This window comes from Chenopodium album, chromosome 18, assembly GCF_948465745.1.
Source record: "Chenopodium album chromosome 18, dcCheAlbu1.1, whole genome shotgun sequence".
Classification (NCBI taxonomy): domain Eukaryota; kingdom Viridiplantae; phylum Streptophyta; class Magnoliopsida; order Caryophyllales; family Amaranthaceae; genus Chenopodium; species Chenopodium album.
Window position 1 is genome coordinate 425,000 of NC_137851.1, and position 24,581 is coordinate 449,580.

General features: G+C 33.1%; 2 protein-coding genes, 1 long non-coding RNA gene and 1 pseudogene across 4 annotated transcripts; 3 read left to right on the forward strand and 1 right to left on the reverse strand.

The window, feature by feature from the left end:
• The first annotated feature begins 2,780 nt into the window (after positions 1–2,780).
• LOC145590628 (homogentisate geranylgeranyltransferase, chloroplastic-like) lies at positions 2,781–5,179 on the forward strand. Its single transcript, XM_081647047.1, has 11 exons — positions 2,781–3,131; positions 3,231–3,314; positions 3,517–3,591; positions 3,752–3,835; positions 3,935–4,024; positions 4,103–4,204; positions 4,292–4,387; positions 4,473–4,544; positions 4,724–4,819; positions 4,901–5,005; positions 5,138–5,179. Exons 1-11 carry the CDS (start codon positions 2,781–2,783, stop codon positions 5,177–5,179), a joined length of 1,197 nt encoding a protein of 398 aa, XP_081503173.1.
• Positions 5,180–9,787: 4,608 nt separating this feature from the next.
• LOC145592708 (uncharacterized) lies at positions 9,788–12,073 on the forward strand (annotated as a pseudogene). The gene is made up of 3 exons (XR_014102474.1): positions 9,788–10,490; positions 10,805–11,379; positions 11,480–12,073. The product of XR_014102474.1 is annotated as an uncharacterized LOC145592708 (transcript).
• Positions 12,074–12,280: 207 nt separating this feature from the next.
• LOC145590629 (uncharacterized) lies at positions 12,281–14,399 on the reverse strand. The gene is made up of 6 exons (XM_081647048.1): positions 13,898–14,399; positions 13,745–13,816; positions 12,930–13,016; positions 12,727–12,836; positions 12,417–12,457; positions 12,281–12,326 (listed from the first exon to the last, which is right to left on the reverse strand). Exons 1-6 carry the CDS (start codon positions 14,397–14,399, stop codon positions 12,281–12,283), a joined length of 858 nt encoding a protein of 285 aa, XP_081503174.1.
• A 6,930-nt stretch (positions 14,400–21,329) lies between these two features.
• On the forward strand, positions 21,330–23,098 carry LOC145592550 (uncharacterized). The gene is made up of 3 exons (XR_014102449.1): positions 21,330–21,566; positions 21,919–22,324; positions 22,832–23,098. It is a non-coding gene; the product is annotated as an uncharacterized LOC145592550 (long non-coding RNA).
• The last annotated feature ends 1,483 nt before the right edge of the window (positions 23,099–24,581 follow it).

Sequence of the window (24,581 nt, forward strand, 5' to 3'; positions counted from 1 at the left end):
TTATGAAAAGATGCTAACATGGAATATTAGCATTATCATACTAAGTATAATACTTTACTTTGCATTACTTATATGGTTGAAGAATTCATGATGAAATTGATATGTACTTGTGCAAAGATGATCAAGATATGATAATAATCGTACAAGTGTGTTCTACCGGCCACTCAACTAATCGAGTGACATTTTAATGTAACCCTACAAAATTAAAAGAGTCCAAAACGAACAAACGCAAAAGAAAGCCTAAACGTTTACATAATATATGTATGTACTACTATGCAAAATCACGTTTCCAACTACAAGCAAAGCTAGGTACTTCATCAACTTTATTTCAAACAATTATGTGTGAATATATATATATGTTTGTCCGTAAAATTAATCGATAGATGGCAGCCTTAGATGGCTATATAACTATATATATAAGTACATACTATATAGTTTTTAGCTAACTAGATAAATGAGTCCCACACTTAGCTTGACACTCCCAATATGGGGAATCCGCATGTAAGTGATTAATCTCCATCGTTTTACAACATTGCTAGTGAAAGCGAAACACTACGTCTCATAAAGTCAATAAAGGTGTTAATAATAATCTTCTTCAGAAAAAGAAAAATCAAAAGCAGTCAAAACCAATTATAGTGAACCCAATCATGATGTATATATGCATAGTAAATTAGTAATAGATAATCAGAAGCCTTTTTAATTCAAAGCTAGGTCACTTATTCACAAATTCGTACCATTTTAATATTAATTTACATGTATTAAAACTATGTTATATAATAATAGTAATAACTTCACCAAAAAAAAAAAAATACTGATAATAATAGTAATAGAACTAACTAATTATGTGTAGCATATTCGGCGTCACGGAAAAGGTTGCTTAATATAAGAGATATATTTTTAGGATATAACACATGCTAATTATGGGCTGCTTAACATATAAAATGAGTTTATGAAATATTGATAGATGTATTATTAATGCTTAAATAGTTATTATAAATTGTTTATGAAGCCTTTTTTCCCCTTATGAAAAAGTTGTATGCTTGAGTAGTTTTCATTATCTTCCTACTCGTATTAACTTAATTTATTCCTCCACATTATTATTAACACATGAAAGACTAATCAAGTTGGCATTAAAATTACATAAAAAGTACAAATTTGTAGAAGTTAGGAACAGAAGAAATTTAATGAATGTAGAGTTATTTTGGTTGTTAGAGATTAACATTAACACATAAAATTACATATTGTGGAATGTTAAAATTTTGCAAATTAGATGTAGTTCCTTAATGACCTATATGTATAGATGATTAATTAATAATTAGATAAGTTATTATTGAGATATTCAATATAAAAAGTTACTTTCCGTGGTTAAACAAATAATTTTCAACGTTTTTTAGACGAATGTGAAAATTAATAAACATTTGCCAATTTCTAAAAATATAAGACAAAACAATCAACCAATAGAATAAAATCACACATATATAGCTAATCCAATCAAACTTGTATAATTAAAATTGATGTCCATACAATGCACCAACCGGGGGGATATCATTAGACCAAATTATTGAGAAATACTTGGTTGAATGAGGCAACATTATATAGCAATTTTCCACAAATACTAATAATTATAAATAGCTTAATAATTTTAATGATTGTCCTTTTTAGGTTAGGTTGCACGCCTTGGATCAAGTGAGTCACACAAAATTCCAAAAAGCCAAAATTACCTTTATTAATTTGGAATATACATAATTCATAAAAGAAAAGAAATAGAAAAACAATCATATAATTAAACTAAAGGTTTTTTTAGGGCATGCATGCATGCTAGTGCTACCTGAAAAAGGGCCAAAATACTTTCAACAAGTGTCTACTAAAACAATGACTTCTTTTTTAGTTGTAGCGGGAAGCCAAATCATTGGTATGATATCTATATTTCTATGAACACATACATAAATCTAATTTTTCTGAACATACTCACATTCCACATTCATATAAATTGATTGTTTAATTTGGCTTCTTACAATAAGATTTAGGTGTGTTTCAATTGTTGATGATGTTATGTCTTATTCGATTTCCTCTCATTGTAACTAAATGTTAGTATGTTACCATACTTTCCCATGTGGGAACATGTGATTGTATGTTAACATCGTACCCACATGCTACCAATTGTCTATCTTTGACTAATAATGAGTAACTAATGACTCATGGAAACTTTTTTTGTTTATACTGGCTCATCTAATCTGTAGATAAATGTATACGACCAGCGTAACAGTTAAATAATTAATATTAATCGAGTTTGCATAGAGTCTCTTGTTCTAGATAAGGTCTAGTAATACACGGATCCGTAATTTTTCATTCATTATCCTGGACTTGTAGGGTCGTTAGAGTCTAAAACTTTAAGATCCTTACCTGGATCTCAAGGCCTCATTTGTCTAGCAGGGTTAAGGGTCAATTGCATTGCCGCTGCCATCTCTATGTGATGGACCAAAATTTCATTCAGAATCTGACTTATTTTACCCATTTAAATTTGAATTTTCATCTGCTTTTTGAAATTGGGTTGACTGGGTTATTGGGCCGGATATTTGTTTAGTGAGAAACCAAAAAGAAAAAATAAGTCATACAATATTGACATACTACAGCCATTAAAGTTTGAACCCAAAAAGTTCATGGAAATCATTTCGGAACAATCAACCAAAGCCCAATCTTGACTTTTCTAAATTTTCAGCCGACCCATCACCAACTCAATTCTTAGCCTCTATTTGTAAATGACATAATTCATAACAATAATGAAAACATGGGCAGGTTGTGCTCAGTTGATTGGGGTTCCTAGCCAACATTCGAGGGTTCTTAGTCATCATGGATATACCGAAAATTCCTTAAGATTTCATCGCCAACGAATAAAGACTACAAACAATTTTGCTACCAACAATTGCATTAGTGAGACAAAGCTAAGTTTCTCACAAAACAAGGTGTTGCATGACAAAAAGAGGCTAGTGAAAAGGCTAAGTTTGCCCTTCACAACTGATGCTACTATTTCTAAAGATGATGATGATAATTTTTCTGCCTTCTTCACCCACCTCTATAAGCAACTGAATGCATTTTATCGCTTTAGTCGTCCTCATACTATTATTGGCACGGTATGTTTAACTGATACTTCATAACCATCAACCATTATTTTGCTTTCGTATTTGAAGCTTATTATTATGTAATGTATGAGTTTTACTTTTTTCCTGCAGTTAATAGGTGTTACATCAGTCTCCCTTCTTCCGATTGAATCAATTGCTGATTTGTCCCTTGAGTTTTTTGTTGGTTTGTTAAAGGTATACTTAATTTTGCTTGCTTTAGATGTTTAAGCCAACAACATCAAATGTAACTACTACCTCTGTTCTGATTATGTTATTAGTTGTAAGCTAGACTTAGCTTGCAACGCATTACTAGTTCAAATTACACTATCAACGTTCCAATTAGCAAAAATGTGACAAAGATAGATTAAGAGTAACCCAATGTGTTGTTTTGTTTCAGGCATTACTTCCATCAATAATGATGAATATTTATGTTGTTGGCCTAAATCAATTGTTTGATTTACAGATTGACAAGGTATCACAAATTTATTATTTCACTAATAGTTTATTACTCCTGAAATTGATTGTGTCTTTATTCCAAAAAACAATGCTTATAATTTTTTGGCAATCATGCCATCACCTAAGTTTGTATTATAACCTTTAGTTTTCTACATTTCAATTGCCAACCATTTCAGGTGAATAAGCCAGATCTTCCGCTTGCTTCGGGAGAATTTACAATGGAAGCAGGATCAATTATTGTAACAATATGTTGTCTACTAGTAAGTAAATTAAACCTGATTATTTGTAAACCAAAATCTTTGATTAATTAACTTTGTACTCACAAAATTTCTGTTCCCCTAATCTTTTTCATCATATAGAGTTTTGGTATGGGATTTGCTTTTCAATCCCCTCCATTGTTCATTGCCCTTCTAACAAGTTTTATTCTTGGAAGTGCATACTCAATCGACGTAAGTAGCATCTATATATACACTCTTACATGTAATACGCGTTAGTGCATTGTACGAATAATGACCTATTAACTACAGTGTCCCCTGCTAAGATGGAAAAAGCAACCATTTCTTGCAGCAGCTTGCATTGTTATAGTGAGAGCTATGGTGGTACAACTTGGCTTCTTTATACACACCCAGGTATAAAATGACATTCATCTCATTTTGCATTTTTATAAATTATCTCCATAATATTATTAAATAGAAGGTAATCTTCAATATGAGCAGAAATATGTGCTAGGAAGACCAGTAATGCTAACGAGGTCAGTCATATTTGCAACAACTTTCATGTGTTTCTTTGCCACAGTCATTGCACTCTTCAAGGTATTCTCCTTTCATTACTCGAGATAACTTTTCATTGTTGAATTTTAAAAGGTTTACGACCTCTCATTAACTTTGAGTATTGTAGGACTTACCAGATGTCGATGGTGATAAACATTTTGGCATCCAATCCTTTAGTGTTACGCTAGGAAAAGAAAAGGTTTGTTAACTAGTTGTTGTATGAGCAAATTTGATTTAACGATAAAATAAAGAAGTCTCTAAGCATAATTTTAGCTAGTAATATGAGCTTGAAGCATGTCTATATATGTATCATGCATCCAAATTCCCTGTCCAAATATAATCAACTAATGTATGATGTTACACATATGTACTCTTTAGGTGTTTTGGCTTTGCATTAAAATGTTGCTTGCTGCGTATGGATCTGCCGTGGCTGTAGGGGCTACTTCGTCATCCTTTCCTATCAAGCTTGCAACTGTATGTGTTTACCCCTATATATTATTGTTATTGATGCAGTACTACATCTACGAGTAGTCATGTAAATCTGAATTTCTGTAGGTACTTGGTCATTCTGTATTAGCAGCGATCCTATTGCTACGAGCACAATCTGTTGAACTTGCAGACAATGCTTCAATAACCTCATTCTATATGTTCATTTGGAAGGTACATACATTGATCATATATGAATGTAATTTAATATGACGCGAGTAAATGAAACAACTGGAGCTATACATGTATACTCCTAATACTTGGATTGATCATTTGTGATTAAGCAGTGATTTTTGGCATTTGTAGCTATTTTATGCAGAGTACTTCCTGATTCCTTTGATTGGCTGAGCAAAACCTGGGTGCAGCTATTCTATGCAGAGAACGAACTTCCTAATTTTTGTATTAATCAAAGACAACTTACACCATTTAATGCAGTCCATTATATTCTCTTACAAGATCACTAAAAGTTACTTTGCCAGTAAATAAAAGTATGATATTAGAAATGTTGTGAAATTGAGTTTGTTTACAACTTTAGACAATTTTAAGGCCAGTGAGGTTTGTAGTTTGACATTTTTCTTATGTAGTTAAGATTTGCTTAAAGTGTTGAAACTATACATGATTTATAAATGTTTTTGAAGGATAGAAATGTAGTGGTAATAACAAGTTTGTTTGCAGATTTTTTATGACTTGTAGCTAGTTGCATGGTTACATTAACAAGTTCATTATGGCAACATCAGTGTTGTGAATTCTCAATTTCGTGGCTGTTTTTGTGGCTATATTGCTGGTTTGCATAATTTTATTTCTAGCACCATGGAATCATGGATTATGCTTTGACATTGTGTTACGAATCTTACATTATTATTAATTTGACTGGTGGAACAGCTTATCATTGGATAAAAAAAAAAAAAAATGAAATTGGAGTTTGTACTATAATAATTAAAGATTGAAATGGTTTGTTTCTAAAGCTATCTATAGATGTTGAAAAGCCAACGATGGAGATTGTTATATACATCCGTGTACACAGTATACCCATGAGCATTTTCTTCACATTTGATAATTTTATTTTTTTTGACGAGAAGAGATAATTGTTTTTCATTTAGTTATAAAATGAATAGCACAAACTTTGGGTTATTTAGGTATACAGTACACCCGAATGTATATAAAATATTTGAAATGATTGGTGGATGCCTAAAACCTGATTAAATTGCACTCTGTTTTCCGAAACCTGATAATGGTCGGTTGAACTTGATTCAATTTTCCAACACCTTGAATTACATTATGGATATCAAATTATCTACTTAACAATCACAACGGTAACTTCATCGCTAAGAATCAACCCACAAGCATCCGTACGTAGAAACGCTAACATAAGTATTTTGCACGTGCTTCGATTATAATTTGTACGGATACACCAAATTAGTGATTTATTCCCTAGTAAATTTAAAAAAAAAAAAATTCATGATCATTGGTTTATATTAAGAAAAACAATGACAACAAACTACTTAATTGATACTCTATGATGATGGATGAGTATGATTTTCAAAATTCATGTGGAGATTACAAACGACAACAAAAAAAAAGGACCATTAACCATTGTGAAATACATAAAGCCATTATACAATGGGCCAAACATAAGAAAAGAGTAGGTTTAGGCCCAAAAGCTAAATTAAAACCCTCTTATAAAAGCTACAAAATCCAGAGCACTCCGACTTGCTCACATTTCTAGGGTTTCTCTGTATCTCTCCTTTGGCTTCCCCAACCTCTCTGCATTCGGCGGCTCATCCTCAACCTTCGACCATGGTAATTCAATGAATCCCTCCTCTTTCTCTCTCCTCGAGTTTCTGTGATTTCTAATTGTTTCCTTCTCTTTAATGTCAGCCGTCCCACAAGTCATTCATGATCAAGAAGAAGCTCGCCAAGAAGATGAGGCAGAATCGTCCCATCCCTTACTGGATCCGTATGCGTACCGACAACACCATCAGGTTTCTTTCTTTCATTGTTTTTAGGATTATTTTTCATTGATTTTAATTTGGTTTTTATGGAATAATCGCTGATTTAATTTTTTTGGATATTTGTAGGTACAATGCGAAGAGAAGGCACTGGCGCCGTACCAAGCTCGGGTTCTAAGGTGTTAATCATAATATTTCTGCACTTGTTTGGTTTAATCTTGCGGTAGTAGTTTTTTTTTGAAGGGGATTATTATCATGTAATGTTTCATTTCGTAGAACAATGACAATATTATCATATTTTTAGTTTTCAGTTATTTCTTTTTGGAACCCCTGTAATCAGATGCTTTTCATAGCAATTATTTAGTAATACGACTCTTTTGTTGTGTTTCTAATTTTGGTTTCTTTTATTATATACGTAATGTTCGTATTTTTAATTATGTGCTGATAGTTGTAGTATGCGATATGAAATTGTTCGGGTCGAGTTTTGTTTTCATTCTGATGAGATGCCTGCAATGCTCTGTTGTACCCTTTTGATTACCCCTGTTATTTGGATTGTACACCGATTAAGTGTGAATTATCTTATCTTTTTATGTTTATAATTATTGCGCATCTTCTGTTGTTCACCTTGCCTTTTTAGTCCAAATTCACAACATTGATCGGCTTCTCCCTTTTGGATGTCCATTCAGCTTTTTTTTTTGCTACGATGTTTTTGAGATCTTTTAGTGTCTACTTTTCTCTTGTTAATTTGAGTTTGCTACGCAAAACTTGTTCTCTTGCTCGACGTAGGTAATCATGTACTCCACTCCTTCAATTTTATCTCTTTTGTCCTAAGAGAATTCTCCAAAACTGCTATATCTTCATCATGTTTTATGCTGAGCCTTTCAAATTTGAGACAAAACATTTTCAAAGCACTGTTTTGATTATTATAATTGAATGTCCAATGCCTTCTTTCGTCTTCTTCATGTGCCAAACCTTGATTGCACATCTTTAAGTGGGTTTCAAAGGCTTCTGGTGATTCTAATTTGAGAATTCAATTTGAACTGCATAGTTGTCATTCAACAGGTCTTGAAGTTGCTTGTGAGCTTCTTCAAGATGTTGGAACTGTTTTTTCTTCTCTCTCAGTTGATCTTGGACACTCGTGCTTTGCTCCTTCAAATTTGATATACCTTCCTCTCAGTTCTTCAATTCTCTAGTTGCTTTGGCTGTTTCTTCTGCTTCAGAGTTACTTCCGTTGATCTATTTACTGCAAGCTCAAAGCTTCCTCTGCAATTCATCATATTTTTCTGTTGCTTCCTTTGAAGCTGACACCAATCTTCTGTTTTCCCCTTCCAACTTCTGTACTTTCTCACCAATCCGAATTTTGGAATTCATAGAACTGACTTTCTTAAGTGATGATTCCACTCCATGTAATTTGGATTTGACCCCTCCATAATGATGTCTCAATTCAGCCGTCTACTCTGATTTGTCATTCAGTTACTTAGCCTGCTTATCAATCTGCAACTTTGCTTCTCAACGAGTTGGTAACTTGGTCTGAGTGAGCTCTCCTTGGACTTTCAGATAGTTCAGTTTCTGCTTTTCCTTCTACATCTCACCCATTTTTGCTTTGATTCAATTGAACTGATCCAAACTCTGCTTCAGTAATATTGATGATTTTTTAGTTTTTCTAACTTGAACAAATAACGACACACTGAATGTGGTGAGATGAAAGGGAGGTGTTTCAATTTTTTGGGTTTTTGGATAGAATAATAATTAATGAGTTGCTGGTTGACAAGAGAACATTATATCAAGATTTGATAGAAAGCAAACAAGGCAAATCCAAGAAGCTCTTGCTTGGCAAATGAGCAGTGCAACAAAATGCTAATGTAGCGCTATATTACATTATGTGTACTCCGACACCCGCCCACAAAAAATAACCGCCTTTTCTTTGCTTGCATGGGCAAATTTTGGTACTTAATTTTCAAGATTGCAGGGATTATTATAGCTTGTCTTTGTTCAACCAGTCATTGCTAATTTCATTTCCTTGTATATAGAACCGTGGAGTGGTTCTGATGTGTTCAAATACAGCCCTATACTTTTTGACTTGCAAAATTAGTTTTGACATGTGAAGATTAGTTTTAATTATCAGCAAATATTGGCTTTGATATGCAAAAAAAGAAATACTATGGCCTGGCTTAATATGAATCATCAGTTGTTTATATCCACTTCAAAGCATTGAGATAATCGACAATAACATGCAAAATGTGGTACACTAAGCTGCGTTGCTGCTAGATGGGCTTGTGTTACTGAAATGAAAAGTTCACCGCAGCTAGGACATTTGACAGTCTTAATCTTGCTGCGTTCTGTAATTATTGATTCTTGTCACTAATTGTGCTATACGTAGTACCATGCATAACCATTTCTGATGTTGGCCGTGTGACAGAAGAGTAACAGATGAGATATCTACTAAAAGAAGAGCTGGATGATTAAAGTTCCACATTCAATTTTCTAGAGAATTTTGAGTTACCAAGGGGACTCTTTGTAATTTAATTCCCACATTTTGTAGGAATTGGAAATTCTCATGAATTTGCAATTCTTACATATTTCACTTTTTAAAGTCAACCAAACAAATCCCCAATTTCTAAATTCCCATGAATTTTCAATTTCCCCATTTTTCTTGTTCAACCAAACAAGGCCTAAGTAATGATCTAGAAACTATTGAAGATGATAAAAAAGTCTAGGCGTGAGTGATTGGACTAGAAATTCCATGACATATTAGAGTGTTCGTCTTATTTTTTACGGTTGACTATATATAAGAATAAGTCTTTCCACTTGCATAAATTTTGATCACCAGTACTTTTTTGAAACTTCTCTTGCATCTTCTTAGTGTTTGACCCCTTCAAATTATTGAAACTATACCCTAATAATATTCATCAATTTATAGCAAGTTATTAATTAAAACCAAAGTTTCTATTTCATACTGTACATTAAAATTTTGTATTTGTAGCTTAATGGACGCAACAGGGAGCAATAATCTTGAAGCATATTATGTTCAACAGCAGCAGCAGATGGAAGAAAAAAGTATCAAGCTCAAAGGCATGGAGCCTAAGCTATACAATGCAGCACTAAATGGATCAATCGAAGACATAAGTTTAATATCGAATTGGAAGGAACAGGCAACGCCCATGGGAAACAACATCCTCCACATTCATATAAGGAAACCACTCTACAACATTGTGTCCGAGGATACAAGGAAAAAGGTTAGCATCGAGTTCATTGAAGAGGTTCTCAATGATGAGCAAGGTACTATATCATCAGGTTATTTGCTGCTATGGAAAGAGAACAACAATGGTGACACGCCACTGCACCTTGCTGCTAGGTTCGGGTACTACAAGGCAGTTCAATTGTTCCTTAAACGAGCTAAGGAGGTTAATCAACAGGAGGTGACGCGAATGCTGAGGAAGACCAACAATAATAAGGATACTGCCTTGCACGAGGCAGCACGAGGGAGTCATGCTGCTGTGGTGAAGCTGCTAGTAGAGGCGGATTCTAGTTGTCCACATGAGGCTAATGAGGTGGGTGAGACTCCCCTCTATCTTGCCGCGGAGAGGGGATCTACTCTGCTTCAGTGGCTATAATACTAGAGACTTGTCATCCATCGTCTTTGGGTTATGGTCATAAAGGTCCTTGTGGTAGAACCCCTCTTCATGCTGCAGTCCAATGGGGTAACCCGGGTAAACTTCTCATCTCTGTCGGTATTACCAACCAACTATATCGTATTTTACAACCACATCACAAGCAATTATGCTGCTCTTAATGTATTGTGCATAATTTAGTTTTACTATGTCGTTATAACTAACCATTAATATACTATATTGTAGGCAATGCAATAATGTTGCTTCTTACATAATTTTATAATGAGTATGTAGGACAATCCATCATTTTTCTTAATTTATTTAGTTAGCTTTCACTTGTAATTTACAAATGCATATTTGTGATAGCACAAGTAATTATTATATGATCGAATGTTGTGATGAATATATGTCAGAGATGGTGCAAAAGATGCTGGAAAAAGAAACCTCTCTAATAAGGATACAAGACCATGAAGGGCTAACTCCACTCCACTCCGCGGCTGCAGAGATCAGCAAATTACAGCTTCTTAAGGTGCTTTTGCATTATGATAGCCAAGAGACCGAAACATCAGCACTGTACATTCGAGATAAGAAAGGACGAACACCACTTCATATTGCAATACTTCGGTGTAACTGGGAGGCCATTAAAAAGTTGACAAAATGTCGTCCAGACTGCATCGAGATAGTAGACAATCATAGGCGAAATGTGGTACATTATGCTGCAAAATGGGGTTGTCTCTATAAACTTAAAACTTGCCTCAAGAAAGGTCATTTTGACAACCTCCTTAATGAGAAAGATGTAGACGGAAATACACCTCTTCATCTATTCGCCGCTTCCATTCCTAACCTTGGCCATGCTTGTCTACTAACACTACCGTGTTTCATAAGATCAAAGTACCAATTCCTAGACCTCCAAGCTTTCAATAAACAAAACCTTACCATTGGGGATATTTTCGCTTCTAAATTTCACATGCTTCATCCCGGTCGCTCTGTAAGTTCCTTTAATTTCACCTATTGACTTTGTCATTTTAGACCAAATTTGGTTCATTCCTTGTTATGTAATTTTATTGTTTTGTATGTTTTTCGTGTAGAATATACAACGACTTAGAAGTCTGATTACTCCGAAAGGAAAGCGAGTCAATGCATATGAAAATGATGTTGATATAGAAAAAGCAAGTTCTAACGCAGACTCAAAACTAGCTTCACTAAGAAAAGCAGCTCAAGGCCAGTCGTTGGTAGCGACGTTGATTGCAACGGTATCTTTCGCTGCTGGTTTTACATTACCCGGTGGATTCGATCAAAACCCGGGAGAGAATATAGGTATGGCTGTGCTTAAGAGTAAGGCCGCCTTCAAAATATTCTTGATTTCAGACGCCTTGGCCTTCACATGTTCCACCCTAGCAATACTCATGTACTTTATTCTTGTTACTACAGAAAGTACCTTCATTTTTGAGCCTCTCTCACATTCTGCACTTATTTTGAACACAATTTCATTGGGTTCCTTGATGTTAGCATTTACCACAGGTGTGTCGGTTGTGGTGTGTCACTCCCCTCATCTCGTGTTTGCGATATGGGCTATTGCTATGGTCTTCTTCCTCTACTATGTAGTGCTAATCTTTCGAAATGTTCGAGCTGGACTGCATCACGCGAGAAGATGTTTGGCTAGGAATCATCAAATTTTTTAGTAAAGAAGCATGTCACAGAAATGTATTTTTAGCATTTTCATGTGAAAATTGTGATTATTTTAGTGCCTATATGGCCTATCACATCTCAAGTTATGTTGGAACGAATTGTTGAAAGTAATATTTCAAATTTATTTGGGTGGAACTTAATTATTCGATCATATGTCTGTTACTGTTAGTTAGTCGTTAACTTCCTGATAATATATATGTCTACATTTTCACACCATACTTTTCCCCAAATATAATGGTAACAAGCCTAGCAACGAAACAAGAAACAAAAATTTAACACAAGTCAAAACAAAAACATGAGATTATGAGGTAGAAAGTTCGTATGTATAAAGTGAACCGGAACACACGACTCACAGTGGCTATCACATTCATATGCATCTGTAAAATACAAAAGAAAGACTTAGTAGAAACAGAGAAATGTGATCGAGCGAGCAGGACGGAGCATGTTCATATGGACTTTTCTTTAACAAAATAAATGCAATCCTTAGCTTCTTGCAACCACTACACGACCCCTTTTTTGGGAGAGAATTATGAGAGATCCAATTTTAGTGATGGACCGAGGATTTCAGGCAAATTCTATTTTACCCAACATTAATGCAGCTTGTATAGTAGGGCGAATTAGGCAGTAGTAGCTATCATTAATGTACATTTTGCCCTTTCTTGTCCACTATCTCGACAATGTCTGGACATGTAGCTATGAGATCTTTTATTGCCTTCCAATTGCATCGGAGCATTGCAATATCAAGTGCACTTCTCCCTTTAATGTCTTGGATATACAATGCTAATCATCCCATCTCATTTCTGTCGTATTTTAAAAGGATCTTCAAAAGATTAGTTCTTTTTATCTCACCAGCAGCGCTATGGAATGGCGTCAACCCTTCCTCGTTCTGAATCTTTAATAGCGACCTATCTTTTTCCAGCAATCCCAACACCATGTCTGATACATGCATTTGTAACGTTTAGTTTTGTTAGAATAAATGACTAATCTAACAATATTTTGAAATACTTTTTTCTGTCAACTAATTTCTTTTTTAAAACAAATACCATTATTTGAAAATTTGTTTAAATACCACTACCATTTAATGGCAAAAGTTACAAAAATCATCGAATCTTGTGAGGCCCACCTGAACAAAACCCTGGCCTAACCACCCACCACTCCCACACCTGAAATTAAATGAACCCTAACCCACCACTCCCCACCTTAACCGAACCCTAACCACCTACCACTCCCCACCTAAATCGGAACCCTAACCAGTGGTGGGTGGTTAAGATTTGATTCAGGTGGGCCTCACAAGAAGGGTTTTTTTTTTTTTTTTTTTTTTTTTTTTTTTTTTTTTTTTTTATTTTTATATGGTAGTGATACGTTAATGTTTGTTGTCCGGTAGAGATTTGAAACTTATAATTAATTACGTTTTTTATTGTTTAGACTAGAGATTTTTTGGTACAATTAAGTTTGGTTTTTAGTTCAGGTCAATATAATTTTGCAGCATAGCAATCATATAAAGAAGGTTGAAATTTTATAGCACATACACATACACCACATAAGCATAGTGAATGAGATGGAAAATAAGGTATAATAGAAGTTGATAATACATGCACACCCCTTGGATTGAATTGGTGAATCATGTAGAGATGGAATTAGATCAGAAGTTGATAAAAACATACCAGGTGCAGGTGTTCCCCATTGTACAGCTGCGTGAAGGGCGGTTTGGTAGCTAGAGCAGATGGATTGCAAGTCTGTAGCATGGCAAGAACCGAAGAAGTAGATCCCCTTTCAGCAGCCAAATAGAGAGGAGTCTCACCATCCTCGTTCCGTACGTTGATACGGGCATTCAAAATCAGCATCCACTAGCAGCTTCAACACAGCAGCATGACCTACACGAGCTGCCTCGTGTAAGGCGGTATCCTTATTCTTATTGACCATCGTCAGCATCCTTGTCACCTCTTCTTGATCAACTTCTTTAGCTCGTTCAAGAAATGCACGAACTGCATTATCGTGCTCGAACCTAGCAGCCAGGTGTAGGGGTGTATCACCATTGATGTTCACCTTCCACAGTAACGAGTATCCCCCTGCTACACTGCGATCTTCATCGTTTAGGATCTTTTCGAGAAACTCCATGCAAACCAATCCTTTCTTGCCCTTGTTATGGAGCGGTTTTCCCACATGAACGTGAAGAATATTGTTTTTAGTGAATGTTTCCGACTCTTTCCAATTTGTTACACGACTCACCTCTTCAAACGAACCACGTAATGCAGCATTGTATACTTCAGCCTTCATGCCCTTAACATCTATACTTGCCTCATTTCCTTGCATATTCATCACTCCAACCGTAGGATATTTTTATTTTATTTATTGCTTTTAAACAAGAATTATGTCGTTTATATTTTATTTGAGCTTGATGGCCAATACAGATTATTGGGGTTTTAAAATTAAATTTATCTTAAGGGGGCATGGGCCACTAAGAATCTGATACCAAAGACCTAGGCCCACTCTCCAGTATCTTTGAGTCTAGTATTCATTACATATTGGCCACCCTTTTCCAATCGAATTCGCATTCTTTATGTGCACGCCTATGTATTGTTCGTTCAATCTACTAAAGATCTGTTCTGATTTATTGAAATGAGCTAAAGTGAACTGAATTAATTGGAGTTAAACTGAGCTAAACTAAATTGAATAGAGTTAAAATTAAGAACTAATTTGAATTGATTGAAGCTGAACTGAACTGAACTAAACTGAAATTAAGTTGAAGAGAACAAGCCCTAAATTTGATCATGTTTTATTGTTTATAGATTATTTTATTTTTGCTGGATTGGTGTTTATGTATAATATTTAAAAATCTCAGTTTTTTTTTTTTTTTTTTTATAGTTATTAATTTATTACATGTCAAAATTATTTCTTAAACAAGAGCATATATAAAGGCATGCTAACAAAGAAAAGCAAAGACACCAAGAGAGAAGGGTGAAAAAATAAGATAAACAAACTAACAACATAAGTACATTACTACTAAAGGACTGAAGGAGTGAAGGGCCGACTTATTACTACAATACTACTTATATTTCATCCGTTTTTTTTAGTCGACATGTTTTGACTTTTGTTACTATTTATAAAAGTTAATTTTGACTAGACTTTGTGATTTATATCTAGGAAAAATTGTGAGAAACCACCTTTTATAACACTTTTTTTGTAAAAAAACATCTTATAAAAAATTTCTTGTAAAAACACACCTAAAACCAGATTTTTTTTGGCAACATAACACCTTGGGCCGGTTTCAGGGCATTGACCTTGTTTTCCGGCGTTGACCCTCACATGAGGGTCACGTGCTCCACCCCTTCCTCCTCAAAACCACCAAAACCACCGCCCTAACCAACCCCAACAGTCAACACCACCACTAGAACCACCACTCAGCCGCCGACACCACCACCCATCATCATAGCTGCCATCACCGCCTCCCAAATCACTCTAAAGCCATCGGAAAAAGAAAAAAAAATCCCTTAGATCTAGGGTTTCCAATTGGGGGGAAAAGGGGGAAAACTACTACCTACCCTCTTCTCTATTGGTTTTTGGGGAAAGACGGTACACTATTCCGAGTGAATTTGGGTGGTTTTGGGTGGGACGTAGGTGGTTGTGGAGGTGGGTAAGGATTTTTGCGGCCGGGTTTATAGTGATTTGGGTGGGTGGGATGGCAGCTAGGTTGATGGGTTTGGCGGCAGAGAGGTGTTCTAGTGGTGGCTAGGTGGTGGTATCGGCGGTTAGGGTTGGCTATGCTCTAATTTTGGTGGTTTTGTGGGAGGAGGGGTGGAGCACGTGACCCTCATGTGAGGGTCAATGCCAGAAAACAGGGTCAATGCCCTGAAACCGGCCTAAGGTGTTATCTTGCAAAAAAAAAAAATTAGGTTTAGGTGTGTTTTTACAAGAAATTTTTTATAAGGTGTTTTTTTTTTTAGAAAAAGAGTGTTATAAAAGGTGGTTTCTTACAATTTTTCCTTATACTAGAGTAGTCAACGCGCGCGTTGCATGCGGGATGATAAGCCCTTTTGGCTTAATTTTTCTTAGCTTGTGTTTGCACTTTATATGGCTAAAGGACTAGTAAGACTAGATTTATCCATCTATTGTTTCGGCTTAATTTTTCTTGGCTTGTACTTGCAATTCACATGAAAAGGACAAGATATTTGACTCAAAAATATCAAATACTATAGTAGTGAGGAAGAAAGCATCTAGACGATCTAGTAGCTTTTCATAAAGATAACATACGATTTTAGAAGCAACATGTTAACACTTTATATAGGAACTAGATGAAAGCCCGTGCGATGCACGGTTTTCCATATATTAATCTCAAGAAAATATATTTTCGTATTTGATTTTTTTTCTATTTAATAATTTCAGACAAAAAAATAAAAAAAAAACATAATAATTTAATTAAAGTGTTATTGCCTATTACAAAAGTATTATTTTTTTTAATGTAATTTATAATGCGACTTTATTTATTGTTGTTATGTATTTTATTTGTGGTTGTTACTTATATGACAATTGAATTTAAAAATATAAATAAATTGTAAATATGATATCTTTCAAAAAAAAAATTGTAAATATGATAATTTATTGGTTACATAAGGATAAAATCTTTAATGTGAAAAGATTTTTTCTTTATTTTTTACATATTTAAATCCTAAATCATTATTTGATTGTTTTTTTAAAATAGAAATATTAAAAAATAATAAAAACATGTATACTATTTATCTTCTATTTCTTCATCTAATAAAACTGGATAAATAAAACAGGTTAGTAAAAATAAAATTTATATAAAATTAATCTTTATAGTCTTATAAAATAATTCAATAAAATTTTTGTAAAACTAATCTAAAAATTGTAATTGTACAAAATCAAATCTATGCATTGGATTTTTTTAATCATCCCCAGTCGCCACTTCTTATTTGTAACGATTGAAAAGTAACTAATGGAGTAAACTTTTCTTTCAATTAATTTTGGACGAAATTGTACAAAGTTGGCTTTAATTGAGGCATGAACGTTAATTTGTTCAATTAAGTTAATTTGATGACTTGATTAAGCTACCTAAATCACAAAAGAATTGTTTTAATCATAAAATTAATTAATAAAAACTAAAAAGGTTTATAAAAGAATTTAATAAATGTAAACAATTTATATAGATATAATACCTTATCATACTTTGATTTTCCAATCATTTTTGCTCGAATTTAATTCGTTGATTAATTAAATTAGATCTGCATATAAAAACAAAATTCAGTGAACAAAACATAAACATATAATCATTAAGCATTCCAAATAAACACAATGTAAGCAATAATCACAAATATACATTTAAACATGGATTTTAAAAATAAAACTAAGAATTACGCAGCCACTGATGACCTAAAACTGACACAAAATTATGACACAAAATTTGCTTGATTTGGTTTTGTATTGATATGAAATTTTGTAGGATGTGTCAATTTATAGTGGTAGGCATCAAAATTTTTAATTTAATTATTATTAAGGAATAATTTTTATTTCTTATCATAAACACTATCAAGATTATCTTAGATATATAAATCCTATATCTAAAGATAATTGTTTTCTTAAAAGATAATTTTTAGTTTTTTAAATAAGTTAAATCCTCATAAATCACTATTCGTTATTTTTAACTACATGGCAAAATTCTTAAATCTCATTCGTCACTTTTTTTTAGGTGGCAAGTGAATTTTTTAATTCTAAAATAAAATAGAAATTTAATTTTTAATTGGTAAAAAATATACCTTTGTTTATGTGGCGCGTCGAATGCTCTCTAAAAATGCCTACTTTATTTATATATATTAGATTTACGGTGCTAATATATCTTTTGCGCTCATTGACCTAACTGGAAACAATAAGGTACAACATATACCAGTCTAAGGTATTTCACAATACATAGTAGTGGCATTAATATATAATACTCGGTACTCAGATACACATGATTTAACAATGCTCAGAAGTTAACAAATAATTGGAAAATAAACTCAAACAAAATGCTTCTAAGAATTTAGTTTTGCAATAATATTAGCTCTATGCAGCTCTACTTGTAACCTCTTTGTCCATCCTTGATAATTTCCTTGAATCCTTTCTTGTTTTCTTCCCCTTTTCACCGTAGTCAGTTTGGTTTCCTAACTTCCTAGAATATCTATTTCGACACAATCATAGGTTATTTTCATTAGTCTCAATTTCCTTTAAACACAATTATGGGTTAGTCGTTATTTTTTGCCTTCACAAAATAAAGAAAAAAACTCCCACATAATGCAATACATTTTGTGTCCAGTGACTAATGTTGTCATGTAATTATACAATAACCTTACTCAATATAAAGAATTTTAAAGATTATTATTCCATTCTCCAATTAATTTCTAATTAATTGTGGGTCTTTCAAATTCATCCATCTAATGGAGTCACCAATTAAGCTCTACTTTATATGGGGGTAATCACTAGTGGAAAAAATTCCATTTGTGTAACACCCCCAAATCTTCTTCTACGGAAATACTAGTATAATACGTATAATTATACCGTAGAGATAGACTTAGGCGTATTACCGCCGCGTGATTACGCAAGGCTACTCAAACTCACTAAATAAACCAATACTTTGCAGAGGAAACTTCAAAACTCTTCTTTATTTAATAATAGACTAAAAATAGAAACCAATGTCATGAGTACTCAATTTAAATACAAGACCAAAACTCCTAATTTAGATGAAACCAAATCCCGGGACTCCAATGCATCAATTTATTCACTCCTCTTGAAAATAACACTGCTTACCATTACGGTAAACATGGCGAACCAAAACAAATAAGAAATACGGGTTAACAAAATATCCTAAGTACGATAAGTACAAGATAATCAAACTCAATTTATTTGCAAACATGCTTTTGAAATCAATTCCAATAGTTAATCCAATAATTCCAAACTCATGATTCAAAACCGATTCTCAATATTACAATATCAATAATCAATAAAACCAATACCAATTATTTTAAAACCAATTCCTCATATTAAAAACCAATTCCTCAATAATAAACCAGTAAAACCAATTAAACCAATTCCTCTCCCAAGTGTGCACACCCCCCAAGCTAGTCTCCTTATGTAACAAGGCTATTCTTGAGGAAAGACCCGGTCATACAAAGTCCAAGGCCTTATCAATATACCAAATCCGCATAGTGGGATTACTAACATGCTTATAAAGCATAAATAATAAATTTAATTCAATGATTACATAAGTCCTCTTTAAATCCAATAATTCCAACCTTTAATAATAATAATTCAAACCCTTTTTTTTTTTATAAATCCAACATGCTTTCAAAACCAATCCTTTTTAAACATGAATAATAAATTAATCAATCAAACATGTTATAAAAATCAATACTCCAATTTAATTAATAAAACCAATCTTTTAAACATACCTTTATTTCATAAACCATAATTCAAGTCAATTTAATTCAATCACCATAGAATCATTCGAACATGCTCATTCAAATCAATCTTTATTAAGGTATCTAACCACCTAACGTACCTTGATCCTCGCTTAGCCAAAAACACTTCAAAAGAACTCTCAAGTAGCTTGATCAAAAACACCCTACAAATAAATATAACCTTAATTAATATAAGGTTAACAAATAACCACAACAATTAAATTAAAAACCCCCCAACTATATGTACATGAACCTTTTAAATTAATTTTCATAAACATCATTAAAAATCTAATTTTATATAATAAAAACTACTCATAATAATTTTTATAAATTCCCCATAATAATAATAATAATTGAATAAGAGAAGAGAAGAAGAAAAGATAAGAAACCAAGGAAAAGAGAAGAATTGGATTTTCGTTGGAAAGAATAGGCAGAACTTGCAGAGGTTATAACTCCTTTGATATAACTCCGAATTGGGTGATTCTTGAGCCTAACCTCAAGGATTTTTTGAGAGGAACAATCTTCCGTGAAACAGCAATACCCTAAAAACTGACCAGAAGTGCCCGAAAATTGGCTTCAAAGATAAACGGGATGATTTGTGTAAAAAGAGGAGAAGAAAAGAAGAGAATTAGTGTAAAGAATGTGAGAGGTATGGAGGGGTATTTATAGGCTAGCTCATACAAGAATTATGGCAAGAGAATTTGGGAAGAATTATGGCAAGTAGAGTTTAAGGGATTACTTGGAGAAGTGAGTAAGGATTTAAGGAAAGTTTTGATATTAAAAAGATTGTGTATAATTGAATATGGAAGGTATGTATGTCATGAAAAATATTAAGGAAATTGGAATTACTTGGGGAATAATTAAGAAGAATGAATGGCAAGAAAATATGATGATTGGATATTAAAAAGATGGAGAATTAGAATTAAGGAAAATAGGAGATTTTGGGAGATAATTAAAAATATAATTTTACCAATTAAATTCCCCCAAAATATTTCATGAGGGCCGAAATATGGAGCTTACCATAGCTCTAATTTTCAGATTCCTCTAGATATATTTAGGAATATTTTGCTCGGTTTTTAAGGAATAAAATAATTGTATAAATAATATAGAATAACAATTAAATAATTAATTAATTAAATACCAATTATTCACCAATAAATAACCAAGAAAAATCAGATTTTCCATACATGGAAAATCGGAAAATCCTAGTTAGTTATTAGGTAATTTCGGCCATAATAATTAATTAATGAATTAAAATATTATTTTGCTTTAATTAAAATATCCGAAATATGTAAATAATCCGGTTTTTAAAATAGGATAAATGAATAATAAATCTTATCCAAAATAATAATTTGTTTTTAAAATACTTTTGGCGCCAAATTCAAATATCATTTTGGCTCCAAGATTTAAATAGTAAGTTGAATTACTAAAATATACTTTTTAGAAAATAATAATTAATTAATCAATTAGAAAAATACGTATGAAAATACGGGGTATTACAATTTGTAACACCCTATTTGTAACGGGCAGTAATTTGCCCGTTACAATAAACCTATTTGTAAGGGGAAAAATAATAGTCTATTACATTAAAGCAACGTAATAGTACGGAAAATATTATTCATAACGGGCAAAATAATGCCCGTTACAAAAATTGCATTATTTGTAACGGGCAATATTTTGTCCCATACGAATAATTTGTTGTTTGTAACGGACAGTTGTTGCCCGATACAAATAAGTTAAATTTTTGTATTATTAAAACCCTAAAATGAACTCAGCCGTCACTCACTCACTCACTCTCTTTCTCTCTCCTCTCTAGAACTCACTACTCTTTCTCTTTCGCTCACTCTCTTTCTCTCTCCTAGAAAATCGTTCTCTTTCACTCTCTTTACCTCCATATTCTCTCTCCTCCCTCCATTATTGTTGAACCTCCATTCATTCTCCTCACTTCACTCCTGCTTCTTGTGTACAATTCTAATGAAGAAGGTGATACGATGGAGGTTTTAATGTCTTCACTGATGTTGCTCTAAAAACTCCCAAGGTACTTTGATATTTTCTTTTGATTTTGCGTTTTTTTTCTTATATTTTTGGTGTGTTTTTGCATGCTAGATCTGTAGCAATCAGATTCAAATTGGTAGAATTTTAGGATTTTATAGTTAGATTTTAATCTGATTTTATTTGAATGATTTTTGTTAGTTTATTGCCATTTTTTTTTGTTCAGATTTATTGTTTTATGTTTGTTTGTAGTGGGTTCTTTCAACCTTATTCTCGCTTGATTTTCTTTTGATTTGATGGCATTTATTCTGATTTTGGATCTTTCTTTGCTAGTTTGCATTTTTTTGCTTCAGATCTATCGATTTTTTTTATTCTGATTTTGGATCTTTCTTTGCTAGTTTGGGTATGGTGATGAGTAAACCGAGAGTATGGCAAGATATGCTACTCAGATCTTCTCCGGCGGCTTCAACAGTTCAACACGGTTGGTAGGGCTTCCTCCAGTTCCTCCGCTGCCCCCTGTTGCTGAAATCACTCCCAAATTAAACAACAACAGGAACAACCCCAGAAATAACAACAATCTGCTGTTGTTGCTGTTGCTGAAACAGTTTCGAATTATGAGCAAACGAGAGAGCAACGGATTAAAGAAAACCGTGAACGTTTACTGAAACTTGGCATTGTCGATATCTCTCTACAACTTAAGTCCATTGTTGCTACTAAATGAATACCAAGAAGAACTCAGTTTGACCGAAATACCCCTCTCAAGTCTCTGGCTTCGGGTCCCACTGAACGTCGTCGTTCATCCAGGTATCTTGCCTTCTTCATTCTATTTGATTTTGCTTTGATTCCACAATTAATTTTCTGGGATTTTTTTTTTTTTGGTATTTTATTAGTGGGGTTTTGAGATTTGATCAGATGGTGTTGAAGATTTAAAGTAGGATTTTTAGTAGACATTATAATTTTGAGAATTTGTTGTGGGTTGTGACAATTTTTAAGAAATTGATCATGTTGATTAATTCGGTTTTATAGATTTAATTTCTTAACAATTTTGGATAAAATTGGTCTTTGAATTGATATAATCAACTATGGGAGTTGATTGATATCTTATGCAAGGTAGAAAACCCAATTTGTTTGCCGGATTACTCAAAATTTGAGCTTTTTTTCAAATTGATGACCATCAATTTCTCTCTCTTATCCTCACTTAATCTCCTCCCATCTCTCCATCTATTTCTCTCATATCCTCCTCACTTAATAAAATGTTATGTTTTAATGTTTAAAACTTTTGACTGAAGTGTATTATTGATCTAAATGCAGGTTTTAATTCCTCTAAGAAATGTCATGCAAGCCAGGCAAAGTGAAAATGTAAAGAAGATGCCGAAAAACTACCTACAAGTCACAGCAATTTAGAAAAATGGTGGAAAATCATTTGAATCTAATCTTAGTTATAGCAATTAGCAAGTGCCTGACTTGTTTTTAATTTCTTTAATTGATAAAATCATTTGAATGTTGTATAGCTTTTGCTAATTGAATTTGAACTGTATACTTGTATAAATTATTATTTAAAATTATTTATTTTTTGTACTCCCTCCGTCCCTTTATTACATGCCTGTATTCCTTTTTGGGGTGATCAAAATTAAGTGCCTATTTCTATTTATAGGTTGTACTTTTTGCCAATATTATTTTTGTTTTGATGATTTGTCATCATTTTTCTTTTTCTTTTTTGTACTTTACATCAATTCCCAATACTTTCTCTCTCCTAATTCTCAACAACTTTTTTCTTTCTCTCTATCTCTCTCTAACCCCACATGCATATTTGTACTTCTAATTTTTAGTTTTAAGGAATTTTTAGCTTTCTTAATTCCCGTGCAAAATGAGAAATAGGCATTTAATAAAAGGACGGAGGGAGTAATTGATAAAATCATCAAGCTATCCACTATCCAACATATGCTGGATTTTATAATAGTAATTAAAATTTGGCATCATAGCAGATTATCAGGTTAGCAGACTAGCTGGTATCACCTGCTGCATTTTTTTTAATTTGGGTTCAATTGTATTTGTAACGGGCGGTTTAAATGCCCGTTACAAATAACATATCCTATTCGTAACGGCAACATACGTAACGCCCACTGCCCGTTACAGATAGGTCGTTTTTGCCCGTTACGGATAACTATTTTTCCACTAATAAGGTAAACAAACATTTTAAGGGGTATAATGGTCCGTGTACTATTTATAAGAACAATCTCCTACTTTTTATAAGGTAGGGATCTATGATCATTATAATGTGGGATCTACTTTGAACGGCCTCAATGCATAATTTTTTTTAACACATCAACCTTTATAATATTTAATTGTTAATAATCAGATATATTAATCATAAAACTTATTCGTTCACACTCATGATAAAATAAATGTGTCAACCAAAAAATGGCAAATGAATATTGAATTGCCTTTGTAATTTTTGCATGTTCAATCATAGAAGATTTTGCCCTTCTTGTCCAATAAGGATATTGTTTTGATCCCTTTCTTTATTTAGCAATGTTGGCATATTAAAGAAAATGTCATGATCAAGATTATTAAAGTTTTGTGATGATCAAGATTATTAAAGTTTTGTGAGGTTAGTAAAATTGCATCCTTTTCTTACTGTCCCACTTTTAAAAGTGGAAGATGCAATATTGCTAAATCAAGATATTTCAATTCCTTTCATATGCTTACATTACTAAACAAAGGAAAGTATCAAAAACCATCTCCTTATTGCACAAGGAGGACATAATCTACTCGGATTGGACACCCAAAGGCAAGTTCAAGTGCAAGCTGGACCTCTCTTCCTGCACCTTAGGGTGTAAACGAGTCGTGACTCTCAGTAAACAACTCAATCTCAATTTAAGCTTATATTTATGTTCGTTAAATTTAATAATCAGTCAGGTTAAATTTTGAAACTCGTTCAATAAATAAGCTTGAACATGATCGACATGGATATGGTCATTTAGCTAGTGAAGTTCATGAACAACCTTCTTACGCCAATCAACTAGATTGGTATAAAAGGTATTCGCACCGTTTGACACAT